At 37.5% G+C, this 15264-nt stretch overlaps 1 protein-coding gene across 1 annotated transcript; it reads right to left on the bottom strand.

Annotated features, from left to right (window-relative positions):
* Positions 1-340: 340 nt before the first annotated feature.
* LOC145229548 (uncharacterized) lies at positions 341-9776 on the bottom strand. Its single transcript, XM_080094902.1, has 10 exons — positions 9707-9776; positions 9381-9544; positions 9135-9270; positions 8673-8976; positions 2230-2258; positions 1764-1838; positions 1437-1600; positions 1191-1326; positions 729-1032; positions 341-431 (listed from the first exon to the last, which is right to left on the bottom strand). Exons 1-10 carry the CDS (start codon positions 9774-9776, stop codon positions 422-424), a joined length of 1392 nt encoding a protein of 463 aa, XP_079951028.1. The 3' UTR covers positions 341-421.
* Between the last annotated feature and the right edge of the window lie 5488 nt (positions 9777-15264).

A 15264-nucleotide genomic window follows, 5' to 3' on the forward strand; every position in this document is an offset into this window, starting at 1 on the left:
CACCAAGTCTTTAACGTGAGTTTTATTTGTTTGATGATTTAACTGCCAAAAAGCTGTTACCCTAACCGGGAGATTAAAAAACAAACAAAAAAACAGTGTGATTATAAAATGTGTTTGTGGACTTGTGTGTGCATCTAACAAACTTGCTCTCTTGACAATTTCATATCACCAAAACGTATTTTTCATTGGAAGATCGTTGTCTATGGCCTAATTTAAGTCTTGTAATTTGCTTCATGCTCGACCACTATACTAATCTTTCCCGTTTTCTTGCAGCAGCAAATATTAAACATACGAAGCAAGTGTTAATAGTTATATGGTGTTTTATTTCAATCAAATATACAACACAAAATAATAAGACAAACGCCGACACTTTTGACGTTTGTGGAAGCAGGTGTAGATTATATCTTCATGTGCGTTGATATTAGTAGGTTCTGAAAATGGATAAATTCGTTAAAATCTTGAGAAAACGATTTGGACGAACTTTGTCAAGTGATGCAACAGGTAATAATTTTAACGTCTTGCAATGGCTAAGTTAAGAATAGGGACGTGTGATTCTAAATCCGGTTGTTGATTGACGCTGATATATAGTTGAGGTACAAAGTCATGAAGCAACTAAATTAGGACAATGAGAGTGAGGCTTTCACAATGGGCAACTTGGGAAGTTTGAGAAGCAAACTTTGTGACATTGAAATGTTATTGACAAAAATATTTTCTACAATTTTGCTTACGTGGTTTTCAAGACACGAATGCGGTAAACTTGATTGGCCCATCCGCCTCCTTCGCCGTCACTTCCGCAGTTGCTGCTGGATCCATATTTTTTGTAGGTCAGATCGGCGTCACGTGCTCCAGCGCACCAACCACCGGCTTGAAGTGCGATGACGTCATAGCCTCGCGCATGCGCAGCTTGAACACATTTGGCGATCGCGTCCTGGCGTGAGCCGTAACTTCCGTCCAGGACTGGGTCAAGTCCCTCAAGTGTTGGGATGGCACGATTTCCGGTGTCTCTCCAACAGCCGAGATTTTGAAGAGAAACTGAAAACCAAAATTTGATAATTTGTTGTTGCTCTTTGAGCAATTTAGTCAAACTAAATCATACGATTGTACAAGTAGTTTCTTTATAAAATAAATTGCCGTGGACTAAACGATTTTTTGCTTACAAATCTATTTACATAACTTCACCGAACAATCACCTTCAGAAATGGAGTCGATTTCGTAAACCTGATTGGCCCAACCGCCACCTTCACCGTCAGCTGCACATGCACTGCTCCCACCATATTTACGGTAAGTAGCTCGGGCTGTGGATGAACTGGCGCACCAACCACCGGCCTAAAAGAATAGAATTTTTATGGAGTTTCCATTTGAATAGAATTTATGTGAAATTCTGATGAACGGATAAAAAAGGTGTTGTTTTTATAAATGACTTATAATAGCATTACCTGAACAGCAAATACGTCATCGCCGTGGTTGTGAGCGACTCTGGCGCATTTTGCAATCGCGTTGGATCTTGAACCGTAGCTGCCATCAAGAATAGCATCTCCTTCTCTCGCAGGAATTGCTCTGTTCCCGGTGTCTCTCCAACATCCGAGATTGTTGTAAGTAACTGAACAAAACAAAAAAATTAAGCTTTTGCAAATTAATGACTTAAATAGCCTGAAATTAACCTACAAATCTCAAATCTAAGTTGTTGTTTTCTGGTACATGATTGCATAAACAACATTTTGCGTTTTTCTTCTCACTTTTAGTTTTCACACCACTTATCTTACCTGGGTAATACGTCACTGCGCTTGCAGCCCCAATAAAAGCACACGCGATGGTCAGAATGAAAATTTTCATCGTAACTGAAAAAAAGACAAATATAATAATAACCAAACCCTGTTTTTTAAATTGCGATCTGACACTGAACACAGCAGTGAAGATCTTTATGGTTGTTAGATGCTTACTTCGCATTCGTTTTCATGAAATGCAGCAACAATTTAGATTTCTTGCAAAAGTTGTTACCTTATGTAAACGGTCGATTTTGACGATTTCTTGAAGGAAAGTTGATGTTGAGTCGATGACTTGAATGATTTATCTCAGCAAACCTTCTCTCTTTTATTCCAACAACTCGGTAGTTTCCTTCGGCGCCCCTGGCGCTGTTTTTTGCTTGTCATTTTGGGGAAGTTTTGATTTGTCCATTTTTTTGAAACTACAACGATCTCCATGACTCACTGGAAAGGCAGGGTTGTTTACGTCCACGGGTGTTTTCCACAGGCGATTCGCTGCAAAAAAAAAACGCTCGTGATTCCATGTGACGATTTGTATCTAACGCATAAAAGTTGGCTTTATACATTTTTTATGGACGATGCTGAAAGAACTCTGTCAAAATCACCTTGGTGGTATTTTTTTTAGTTTTAAGCATTCAAAAATTTAAGTGTGGAACATTCCTACTATTGCTCTTAAATAGAATCCAAGAAGCCTCCTCACCTAGGCAGACCTTGCTTACAAAAAACTTTTGTCAAGTAAATGTTGCAGCGTTGTCATAAATTAGAAAATAGATTATTTTGCAACACAAACAAATAATTTGTATCTAATACGGGGCTGATTTTCGGATAAACACACTTAACAAAAACATGGAAACGACCTAATTTAAGGTTTGTCTGTGATGCAACACGAAGGCATGTGCAAACAGATATAAACAAATTACCGAAAATTTAAATACTCAAGCGGGCACTTTCATTTGTGCGCAAAGTTTGATGAACAAAGTCGGTTTGTTTTCTTTGAACGCAAAAACATCGTTTCATTTAAGTGGGTTCGTCTCTTAGCTTTGCTACGAATAAATTTGGTATTAAAGTTGAATACAAAGTCATGTTAATACTTCTTTTGGCAACACATAATGACAATAATTATGTGAAAACGTTTCTACAACAAGGTTGGTTAACCCCGATTTTTTTGCAACTTCGTGTTAGGTTGTGGTGACAAACCGTTACGATAACAAAGAGCACAGCTCATTGGCGTAATAATAAAGCATTGTAACGTCACAACACGTTGGACTGTGCTTTCCCCACTTTTAGTAGCCATGTTGTTTTCGACCCTTCAACGGGTTAAGCGAGTTTAAAGGTCAAAATATTTTCGTCGTGCGATGTGACGCACCGCGTTTCCGAGAGTTTTAGCGTCAGATGACTTTCTCCTAACCTGTCCAAGCCTGTTCAACCGGGGTTCGGACAAGGTTTTAAACATTATAATGGGTTTGTTGTTACCGAAAGGAGTTGCGTGTTCATAACAAATACTTAAAGTAAGAACTGTTATTCAAATGTGCAAAAAAACTGGTAATACCCATGCTGTTTTCTGCTAAGTCTTCCACAGTGACGCTAGTCAGATGTTTTCGTGCGTAATCACGCAAGCGTTCAGGAGACTACTTGAATTGTTATCTAGTGCTTTCTGTAAAATTAGAAACGCTGCAAGCTTCTAAAGCTCATTTCAACTCGGCTTGTCAAACCTAGCTTGTCTCTTTACGAATCTCTCAGGCAACTCATTTAAACCCAATAAGTTGCAACTTGTTTCAAATCAGACACCCCCTAACAAGTTAACTGTACTGTTATTTGTACATGAGAAAATAGATTAAGGTGTTTCTCATTGGCAATTTTTATTGAAATACACTTTGGTTGAGCAAATTTTCTTAAAGTGTTGACTTTACGAATCGTCGCCTTTACACACTAAACCAGTGAAACATTGATACACACTTTGACACGTAAATTGACTTGTTTCATAAAACAGAGAGGTTCCACACCAGTATTTCGTCATGACGACCTATTACACCAGGGAATGTTTACACTTAAATAGGAAATATTTCGCTGCAAAATTTTTCGAAATTTCTCATGCCACACGAGTGTGCCGCGTGTAGCGGTCATGATTTCGAGGCAGGCATGGCTACACAAGGCACACAGTTTGAGAATGCATTGGGTTAAGTTGAATTGATACATTGCAGTGATGTTTTGCTTTGCGCTTATCGTCTTTGCACACGAGATCAATTTATAGAAAACAGTTGCACTATAGTGTTAAGCTTGTATGTAGTAAATATTGCAATTCTGCACAAGCTCCAGCCGTTTCCTACCATGAATGCGAATTTTTTTTATTTTACTAAAGACGTCCACGGCAATTGTTGAAATGTCTGCAAAACAAAAGACGCAAGAAGTTTAGTTTTCCATCAAAACTTGGCAAAATAACAGTTTTTAACAAATCATTTTAAATTATTCTCAGCGATCGCTTTATGTGGCTGTCTGTCTGGTGGAAGCAAACCATGTCCCCAATCACGGTGTAGTAACAGCTTAAGAAGTCGAATGCTCGTCGTTTTGAGAGCAAGGTAAAATGGACGCACACATATCACGTAGTCCACTAACTAACACCATCACTGTTGTTTATCCCTTTTTTCCTGTTGGATTTCGACGATTGTGACGCTTATATGCGTGATTGGTGTTGCGTGACTTTTCTGTCGCATGACGATGCCCCTAAAAGAAGCGTCAGTGGCTTAAGTGATCATTTTAAAAAAATAAAAAAAAAAATAGTTGAAATAAGACACCAACTAAGCAGGTGCCTTGTTAGGTGCATGTTATATAAAAATATGTATAAACTACTACATAGTAGCATATCAAAAAAATATATGTACATATCTTCAATATTTAGGAACATAGTTATAAATCCTAAATAAATAAGTTTGTTAACAACGTTGAAGCTCCCGTTCAAACATGTGCTACATGACATTTGACCTGTTTGACCCTTTGAACGAATATTGAAAACTTTAAACGTCCGATTACTATTTTGTTTGTGGATATGTTGCGTTTGCAATCGGAGGTGTTAGCAGCTTTTTACACGCTGCCAATAAGTAACTATAGAAAAAAGTCATAGCCAAACCAAAGTGATAGTGCATTATTTTACAGCGTGTTTAATAAATCCGTCCTTCCACGCGTTTCCTTTAACCTAATTACTTGCTTATCATTCCTACACCTCTTCATCTTTCTGTTTCGCCTTACACCTGCAGTAGACTTGACAATCTGATAGTTTTGCGATCTGCGCGCACTCTTGCACGGTTTACTCGAGTTGCATGTAACACTGGAAGCTTGTTACTATTTACTATTTTATTGTTTTACTATATTTACTTTTCACGCAGTGTTGTAATCGTTCACAGGAACTAATGATGCCAAAACCTTTGTTGAAATATATATTCTGTGCAATTATTGTGCACCGGTTGACTGTGTTTGACCTATGGTTTTATGCACTTGGTTTGGATTATGATGATGTAGAGAACAGTAATCACCAGGAAACTGCAACCGTAGGTTTTGACTCTACTTCAATCTATACTTTCTTATTTTATTTGTTTTATTGTACTGTTTTTTTCACTGATTTTGTTTGTTGCTTCGTCACGCTAGGTTATTCATTTTCTTTTATTTTCGCCTTAGGTGTTTTGTTTTAACTTCGATTTTCTAGTTCGCTTTGCGTTTGTTAGTTGTCATTAACTTTATTTTATTCTTTTGATTTGCCGTTTCGAACGCAACCGCCGCGACTACTTGGCATTCCAAAGTTGCCCTAATTATACACCCGTTCACTTTTTCTTTCGGGCCGTTTGTCAATCAAACTTACGTGGTTTTTCTCCCTGCGGTGTAGCTGTGATTAAAATACGGGGTAACTTTGATTCGACAGTCTTGTTTGATGTTTGTTTAGCGTTTGAATAACGTGTTCTGTCGTTTTATTAAGTGCAACCTGAGCAATACTTTGTACCTTGAATTGAGCTTTCCGAGAATTACAAAAGCAGGATTTGCTTCTCCGCTTGCTTATGTGTTTATGAAAACATTAAAAGAGCCCGTGCTGGTATATTCATTGGTTTTACGGGCCAGCTATTAGTTGGAGCAGCGTCCTGAACCTTAATGCTTGTGTTTTAGCTGGGCTGGGCGCAGAAATAATAGTGCCACATTTGCAAAAAGATACGTTGCTTGTTTGTTTACTTACAGAAAGGGTTACCCAACAACGACCCGCGGGTCGGATACGGCCCTCGAAATCATTTCATCCGGCCCGAGACCACATTTTTTTGGTTCGCCAAATATTTTTTCTGCTCTTTGCGCCATTTATCGAAATTGAGCTAAATTGTGGCTGCCGTAAAGTAGGGTGTTAGTAGATTTTACAGTTTCCATTAAAAGCAGTCCGACTCATTACATTAAGTCGTAAAATAATTTACTTAAAAGAAGGTTTGAAATCCAATGATGGTGGATAAACGGTCTAACGTGGTGTAGAAAACGCATAAGTTATTAAATTTGGAATGTTGGACGCTGTGGACCAAAATGTATTTCAAGCCGATTTTTTACTAGTCATGTCTGGCCCAAGTTTCGGCCCTGTTCAGAAAACTGATTACTTGAATGTTTTGTCTCAGTAAACCTCCTCTCTTTTATACCAACGTTCGGTAATTTTCTTCGGTGCCCCAGGACTTTCTTAAGCGCCATTTTTCGACAGTGCCTGAGTTGTCGGTTTGAAAAACAAAAATAGTCTCCATGACTCATATAGGTCAACGTGTTTTTCAGTCGGCGAATCACGGCAAAAGAGCAGTCATAATTCCGCGTAAAGTCAGAAAACTCCGGCGACACACCTACCAGCCATTTTGAATGTGGCATTTGCTAAAACAATATTTTTCCTAGATCACAGAAAAGAAACTATGCCGAAAAACTTTCTTTAATTCGTTTGTTTAGCAATGTTGTACAATTTCGACTCAACAAATGTGTAGAATTTTGTTGTTGGTTGTACAAATCGGGAAGTGTTTTCTTTCTGCATAGAAGCCGCCTGGTTAATTTTGCAATATATTATTACATTGCACGAACGAACTGAAATACAATGCAAATGAATTAGCCAAAATATCACACAAATGAAATCAGGCAGAGCACGATAACGACACTTTCAGTGTTTGTCTGTAATTATTCAAGAAAACGCGTGTCCCAAAAAAAATTCACAATTAATGGTCAAATAAAATTTTATCCAATATTTAAAGGACAATCGACAATTTTGTGTGTGCAGCAGTATAACTTTTCTTTTGGGGATAATACTGGGCCTTTGCCTGTTACGCCTTGTTGTGATTTTTCTGCAAAGGCAGTATAGCTTAGTTTGCTATACTAAACCAACTTGCATTATTGAACTGAAATATTGTTTATACCAGGACATATATATATATATATATATATATATATATATATATATATATATACCAGCGGACAAATAGGCTGATTGTTTACATGAATTTTGATTTGTCGTTAAAACTTTAGATGGTAATTATGGGTCCCCTTCCCTTTTGGCACTAAGTTGAAGAGTGATTTTACTACGACTAAAAAATGCGGTCAAATAAAATAAAATGAAGTAATATTATTACCCAAACGCATCAGAAACACCAATGTCATCATTAGTGAGTCAGCAAGTTTTGCGCTTTGCTACGCCCAAACATGACTTGCTTATCAAGTATTGCTGAGTACGCCAAATAAACCGTCCAGAAGCCGACAAACTGGTCCTACTAAAGCAAATTTTAACTTTATGATAATTTCACAAGTGAAGTTCCTATGATATAGGTCTCGTCAATAAGAGGGTTGTCACGTGTTTTGGTGCACCAATCACAGTAGAGCAATAAATGGCGCCATTTTACACAAACACATGTCGCATAATAATTTCTTCGGCTTTATATTAGCTTTTCAATTTTCTTTTTACAACCCTATTTCTATGCTGACAATATTTTTTTCGCTGCAAATCTTTGTTTTAAAAATGACTTCGGCATAATTCGAGCGTTAAAACGTCACAAGTTTTTGACCCCCACAATGCAAATATTGTAATCGTTTATCACTTTCCGCTGTTTAGTAAATAACAATTTCGTACCTTTTTCGGTTGTTTATTTGGAAATCGAGATTTAAATGCTCGATAAGTAAGCCTTTTTTTCAAAAATAACACCAAGTCTTTAACGTGAGTTTTATTTGTTTGATGATTTAACTGCCAAAAAGCTGTTACCCTAACCGGGAGATTAAAAAACAAACAAAAAAACAGTGTGATTATAAAATGTGTTTGTGGACTTGTGTGTCCATCTAACAAACTTGCTCTCTTGACAATTTCATATCACCAAAACGTATTTTTCATTGGAAGATCGTTGTCTATGGCCTAATTTAAGTCTTGTAATTTGCTTCATGCTCGACCACTATACTAATCTTTCCCGTTTTCTTGCAGCAGCAAATATTAAACATACGAAGCAAGTGTTAATAGTTATGTGGTGTTTTATTTCAATCAAATATACAACACAAAATAATAAGACAAACGCCGACACTTTTGACGTTTGTGGAAGCAGGTGTAGATTATATCTTCATGTGCGTTGATATTAGTAGGTTCTGAAAATGGATAAATTCGTTAAAATCTTGAGAAAACGATTTGGACGAACTTTGTCAAGTGATGCAACAGGTAATAATTTTAACGTCTTGCAATGGCTAAGTTAAGAATAGGGACGTGTGATTCTAAATCCGGTTATTGATTGACGCTGATATATAGTTGAGGTACAAAGTCATGAAGCAACTAAATTAGGACAATGAGAGCGATGCTTTCACAATGGGCAACTTGGGAAGTTTGAGAAGCAAACTTTGTGACATTGAAATGTTATTGACAAAAATATTTTCTACAATTTTGCTTACGTGGTTTTCAAGACACGAATGCGGTAAACTTGATTGGCCCATCCGCCTCCTTCGCCGTCACTTCCGCAGTTGCTGCTGGATCCATATTTTTTGTAGGTCAGATCGGCGTCACGTGCTCCAGCGCACCAACCACCGGCTTGAAGTGCGATGACGTCATAGCCTCGCGCATGCGCAGCTTGAACACATTTGGCGATCGCGTCCTGGCGTGAGCCGTAACTTCCGTCCAGGACTGGGTCAAGTCCCTCAAGTGTTGGGATGGCACGATTTCCGGTGTCTCTCCAACAGCCGAGATTTTGAAGAGAAACTGAAAACCAAAATTTGATAATTTGTTGTTGCTCTTTGAGCAATTTAGTCAAACTAAATCATACGATTGTACAAGTAGTTTCTTTATAAAATAAATTGCCATGGACTAAACGATTTTTTGCTTACAAATCTATTTACATAACTTCACCGAACAATCACCTTCAGAAATGGAGTCGATTTCGTAAACCTGATTGGCCCAACCGCCACCTTCACCGTCAGCTGCACATGCACTGCTCCCACCATATTTACGGTAAGTAGCTCGGGCTGTGGATGAACTGGCGCACCAACCACCGGCCTAAAAGAATAGAATTTTTATGGAGTTTCCATTTGAATAGAATTTATGTGAAATTCTGATGAACGGATAAAAAAGGTGTTGTTTTTATAAATGACTTATAATAGCATTACCTGAACAGCAAATACGTCATCGCCGTGGTTGTGAGCGACTCTGGCGCATTTTGCAATCGCGTTGGATCTTGAACCGTAGCTGCCATCAAGAATAGCATCTCCTTCTCTTGTAGGAATTGCTCTGTTCCCGGTGTCTCTCCAACATCCGAGATTGTTGTAAGTAACTGAACAAAAAAAAAATTTAAGCTTTTGCAAATTAATGACTTAAATAGCCTGAAATTAACCTACAAATCTTAAATCTAAGTTGTTGTTTTCTGGTACATGATTGCATAAACAACATTTTGCGTTTTTCTTCTCACTTTTAGTTTTCACACCACTTATCTTACCTGGGTAATACGTCACTGCGCTTGCAGCCCCAATAAAAGCACACGCGATGGTCAGAATGAAAATTTTCATCGTAACTGAAAAAAAGACAAATATAATAATAACCAAACCCTGTTTTTTAAATTGCGATCTGACACTGAACACAGCAGTGAAAATCTTTATGGTTGTTAGATGCTTACTTCGCATTCGTTTTCATGAAATGCAGCAACAATTTAGATTTCTTGCAAAAGTTGTTACCTTATGTAGACGGTCGACTTTTGACGATTTCTTGAAGGAAAGTTGATGTTGAGTCGATGACTTGAATGATTTATCTCAGCAAACCTTCTCTCTTTTATTCCAACAACTCGGTAGTTTCCTTCGGTGCCCCTGGCGCTGTTTTTTGCTTGTCATTTTGGGGAAGTTTTGATTTGTCCATTTTTTTGAAACTACAACGATCTCCATGACTCACTGGAAAGGCAGGGTTGTTTACGTCCACGGGTGTTTTCCACAGGCGATTCGCTGCAAAAAAAACGCTCGTGATTCCATGTGACGATTTGTATCTAAAGCATAAAAGTTGGCTTTATACATTTTTTATGGACGATGCTGAAAGAACTCTGTCAAAATCACCTTGGTGGTATTTTTTTTAGTTTTAAGCATTCAAAAATTTAAGTGTGGAACATTCCTACTATTGCTCTTAAATAGAATCCAAGAAGCCTCCTCACCTAGGCAGACCTTGCTTACAAAAAACTTTTGTCAAATAGATGTTGCAGCGTTGTCATAAATTAGAAAATAGATTATTTTGCAACAGAAACAAACAATTTGTATCTAATACGGGGCTGATTTTCGGTAAAATGTTATTTGAATAAACACACTTAACAAAAACATGGAAACGACCTAATTTAAGGTTTGTCATCGTTTCATTTAAGTGGGTTCGTCTCTTAGCTTTGCTACGAATAAATTTGGTATTAAAGTTGAATACAAAGTCATGTTAATACTTCTTTTGGCAACACATAATGACAATAATTATGTGAAAACGTTTCTACAACAAGGTTGGTTAACCCCGATTTTTTTGCAACTTCGTGTTAGGTTGTGGTGACAAACCGTTACGATAACAAAGAGCACAGCTCATTGGCGTAATAATAAAGCATTGTAACGTCACAACACGTTGGACTGTGCTTTCCCCACTTTTAGTAGCCATGTTGTTTTCGACCCTTCAACGGGTTAAGCGAGTTTAAAGGTCAAAATATTTTCGTCGTGCGATGTGACGCACCGCGTTTCCGAGAGTTTTAGCGTCAGATGACTTTCTCCTAACCTGTCCAAGCCTGTTCAACCGGGGTTCGGACAAGGTTTTAAACATTATAATGGGTTTGTTGTTACCGAAAGGAGTTGCGTGTTCATAACAAATACTTAAAGTAAGAACTGTTATTCAAATGTGCAAAAAAACTGGTAATACCCATGCTGTTTTCTGCTAAGTCTTCCACAGTGACGCTAGTCAGATGTTTTCGTGCGTAATCACGCAAGCGTTCAGGAGACTACTTGAATTGTTATCTAGTGCTTTCTGTAAAATTAGAAACGCTGCAAGCTTCTAAAGCTCATTTCAACTCGGCTTGTCAAACCTAGCTTGTCTCTTTACGAATCTCTCAGGCAACTCATTTAAACCCAATAAGTTGCAACTTGTTTCAAATCAGACACCCCCTAACAAGTTAACTGTACTGTTATTTGTACATGAGAAAATAGATTAAGGTGTTTCTCATTGGCAATTTTTATTGAAATACACTTTGGTTGAGCAAATTTTCTTAAAGTGTTGACTTTACGAATCGTCGCCTTTACACACTAAACCAGTGAAACATTGATACACACTTTGACACGTAAATTGACTTGTTTCATAAAACAGAGAGGTTTCACACCAGTATTTATTGGCTTGTTTTATAAAACAGAGAGGTTCCACACCAGTATTTCGTCATGACGACCTATTACACCAGGGAATGTTTACACTTAAATAGGAAATATTTCGCTGCAAAATTTTTCGAAATTTCTCATGCCACACGAGTGTGCCGCGTATAGCGGTCATGATTTCGAGGCAGGCATGGCTACACGAGGCACACAGTTTGAGAATGCATTGGGTTAAGTTGAATTGATACATTGCAGTGATGTTTTGCTTTGCGCTTATCGTCTTTGCACACGAGATCAATTTATAGAAAACAGTTGCACTATAGTGTTAAGCTTGTATGTAGTAAATATTGCAATTCTGCACAAGCTCCAGCCGTTTCCTACCATGAATGCGAATTTTTTTTATTTTACTAAAGACGTCCACGGCAATTGTTGAAATGTCTGCAAAACAAAAGACGCAAGAAGTTTAGTTTTCCATCAAAACTTGGCAAAATAACAGTTTTTAACAAATCATTTTAAATTATTCTCAGCGATCGCTTTATGTGGCTGTCAGTCTGGTGGAAGCAAACCATGTCCCCAATCACGGTGTAGTAACAGCTTAAGAAGTCGAATGCTCGTCGTTTTGAGAGCAAGGTAAAATGGACGCACACATATCACGTAGTCCACTAACTAACACCATCACTGTTGTTTATCCCTTTTTTCCTGTTGGATTTCGACGATTGTGACGCTTATATGCGTGATTGGTGTTGCGTGACTTTTCTGTCGCATGACGATGTCCCTAAAAGAAGCGTCAGTGGCTTAAGTGATCATTTTAAAAAAATATAAAAAAAGATAGTTGAAATAAGACACCAACTAAGCAGGTGCCTTGTTAGGTGCATGTTATATAAAATATGTATAAACTATTACATAGTAGCATATCAAAAAAATATATGTACATATCTTCAATATTTAGAAACATAAAGTTATAAATCCTAAATAAATAAGTTTGTTAACAACGTTGAAGCTCCCGTTCAAACATGTGCTACATGACATTTGACCTGTTTGACCCTTTGAACGAATATTGAAAACTTTAAACGTCCGATTACTATTTTGTTTGTGGATATGTTGCGTTTGCAATCGGAGGTGTTAGCAGTTTTTTACACGCTGCCAATAAGTAACTATAGAAAAAAGTCATAGCCAAACCAAAGTGATAGTGCATTATTTTACAGCGTGTTTAATAAATCCGTCCTTCCACGCGTTTCCTTTAACCTAATTACTTGCTTATCATTCCTACACCTCTTCATCTTTCTGTTTCGCCTTACACCTGCAGTAGACTTGACAATCTGATAGTTTTGCGTTCTGCGCGCACTCTTGCACGGTTTACTCGAGTTGCATGTAACACTGGAAGCTTGTTACTATTTACTATTTTATTGTTTTACTATATTTACTTTCCACGCAGTGTTGTAATCGTTCACAGGAACTAATGATGCCAAAACCTTTGTTGAAATATATATTCTGTGCAATTATTGTGCACCGGTTGACTGTGTTTGACCTATGGTTTTATGCACTTGGTTTGGATTATGATGATGTAGAGAACAGTAATCACCAGGAAACTGCAACTCTACTTCAATCTATACTTTATTATTTTATTTGTTTTATTGTACTGTTTTTTTCACTGATTTTGTTTGTTGCTTCGTCACGCTAGGTTATTCATTTTCTTTTATTTTCGCCTTAGGTGTTTTGTTTTAACTTCGATTTTCTAATTCGCTTTGCGTTTGTTAGTTGTCATTAACTTTATTTTATTCTTTTGATTTGCCGTTTCGAACGCAACCGCCGCGACTACTTGGCATTCCAAAGTTGCCCTAATTATACACCCGTTCACTTTTTCTTTCGGGCCGTTTGTCAATCAAACTTACGTGGTTTTTCTCCCTGCGGTGTAGCTGTGATTAAAATACGGGGTAACTTTGATTCGACAGTCTTGTTTGATGTTTGTTTAGCGTTTGAATAACGTGTTCTGTCGTTTTATTAAGTGCAACCTGAGCAATACTTTGTACCTTGAATTGAGCTTTCCGAGAATTACAAAAGCAGGATTTGCTTCTCCGCTTGCTTATGTGTTTATGAAAACATTAAAAGAGCCCATGCTGGTATATTCATTGGTTTTACGGGCCAGCTATTAGTTGGAGCAGCGTCCTGAACCTTAATGCTCGTGTTTTAGCTGGGCTGGGCGCAGAAATAATAGTGCCACATTTGCAAAAAGATACGTTGCTTATTTGTTTACTTACAGAAAGGGTTACCCGACAACGACCCGCGGGTCGGATACGGCCCTCGAAATCATTTCATCCGGCCCGAGACCACATTTTTTTGGTTCGCCAAATATTTTTTCTGCTCTTTGCGCCATGTATCGAAATTGAGCTAAATTGTGACTGCCGTAAAGTAGGGTGTTAGAAGATTTTACAGTTTCCATTAAAAGCAGTCCGACTCATTACATTAAGTCGTAAAATAATTTACTTAAAAGAAGGTTTGAAATCCAATGATGGTGGATAAACGGTCTTACGTGGTGTAGAAAACGCATAAGTTATTAAATTTGGAATGTTGGACGCTGTGGACCAAAGTGTATTTCAAGCCGATTTTTTCTAGTCATGTCTGGCCCAAGTTTCGGCCCTGTTCAGAAAACTGATTACTTGAATGTTTTGTCTCAGTAAACCTCCTCTCTTTTATACCAACGTTCGGTAATTTTCTTCGGTGCCCCAGGACTTTCTTAAGCGCCATTTTTCGACAGTGCCTGAGTTGTCGGTTTGAAAAACAAAAATAGTCTCCATGACTCATATAGGTCAACGTGTTTTTCAGTCGGCGAATCACGGCAAAAGAGCAGTCATAATTCCGCGTAAAGTCAAAAAACTCCGGCGACACACCTACCAGCCATTTTGAATGTGGCATTTGCTAAAACAATATTTTTCCTAGATCACAGAAAAGAAACTATGCCGAAAAACTTTCTTTAATTCGTTTGTTTAGCAATGTTGTACAATTTCGACTCAACAAATGTGTAGAATTTTGTTGTTGGTTGTACAAATCGGGAAGTGTTTTCTTTCTGCATAGAAGCCGCCTGGTTAATTTTGCAATATATTATTACATTGCACGAACGAACTGAAATACAATGCAAATGAATTTGCCAAAATATCACACAAATGCAATCAGGCAGAGCACGATAACGACACTTTCAGTGTTTGTCTGTAATTATTCAAGAAAACGCGTGTCCCAAAAAAAAATTCACATTTAATGGTCAAATAAAATTTTATCCAATATTTAAAGGACAATCGACAATTTTTTGTGTGCAGCAGTATAACTTTTCTTTTGGGGATAATACTGGGCCTTTGCCTGTTACGCCTTGTTGTGATTTTTCTGCAAAGGCAGTATAGCTTAGTTTGCTATACTAAACCAACTTGCATTATTGAACTGAAATATTGTTTATACCAGGACACACATATATATATATATATATATATATACCAGCGGACAAATAGGCTGATTGTTTACATGAATTTTGATTTGTCGTTAAAACTTTAGATGGTAATTATGGGTCCCCTTCCCTTTTGGCACTAAGTTGAAGAGTGATTTTACTACGACTAAAAAATGCGGTCAAATCAAATAAAATGAAGTAATATTATTACCCAAACGCATCAGAAACACCAATGTCATCATTAGTGAGTCAGCA

This window comes from Phallusia mammillata, chromosome 5 (assembly GCF_965637545.1).
Source record: "Phallusia mammillata chromosome 5, kaPhaMamm4.hap1.1, whole genome shotgun sequence".
In the NCBI taxonomy this organism is placed as follows: domain Eukaryota; kingdom Metazoa; phylum Chordata; class Ascidiacea; order Phlebobranchia; family Ascidiidae; genus Phallusia; species Phallusia mammillata.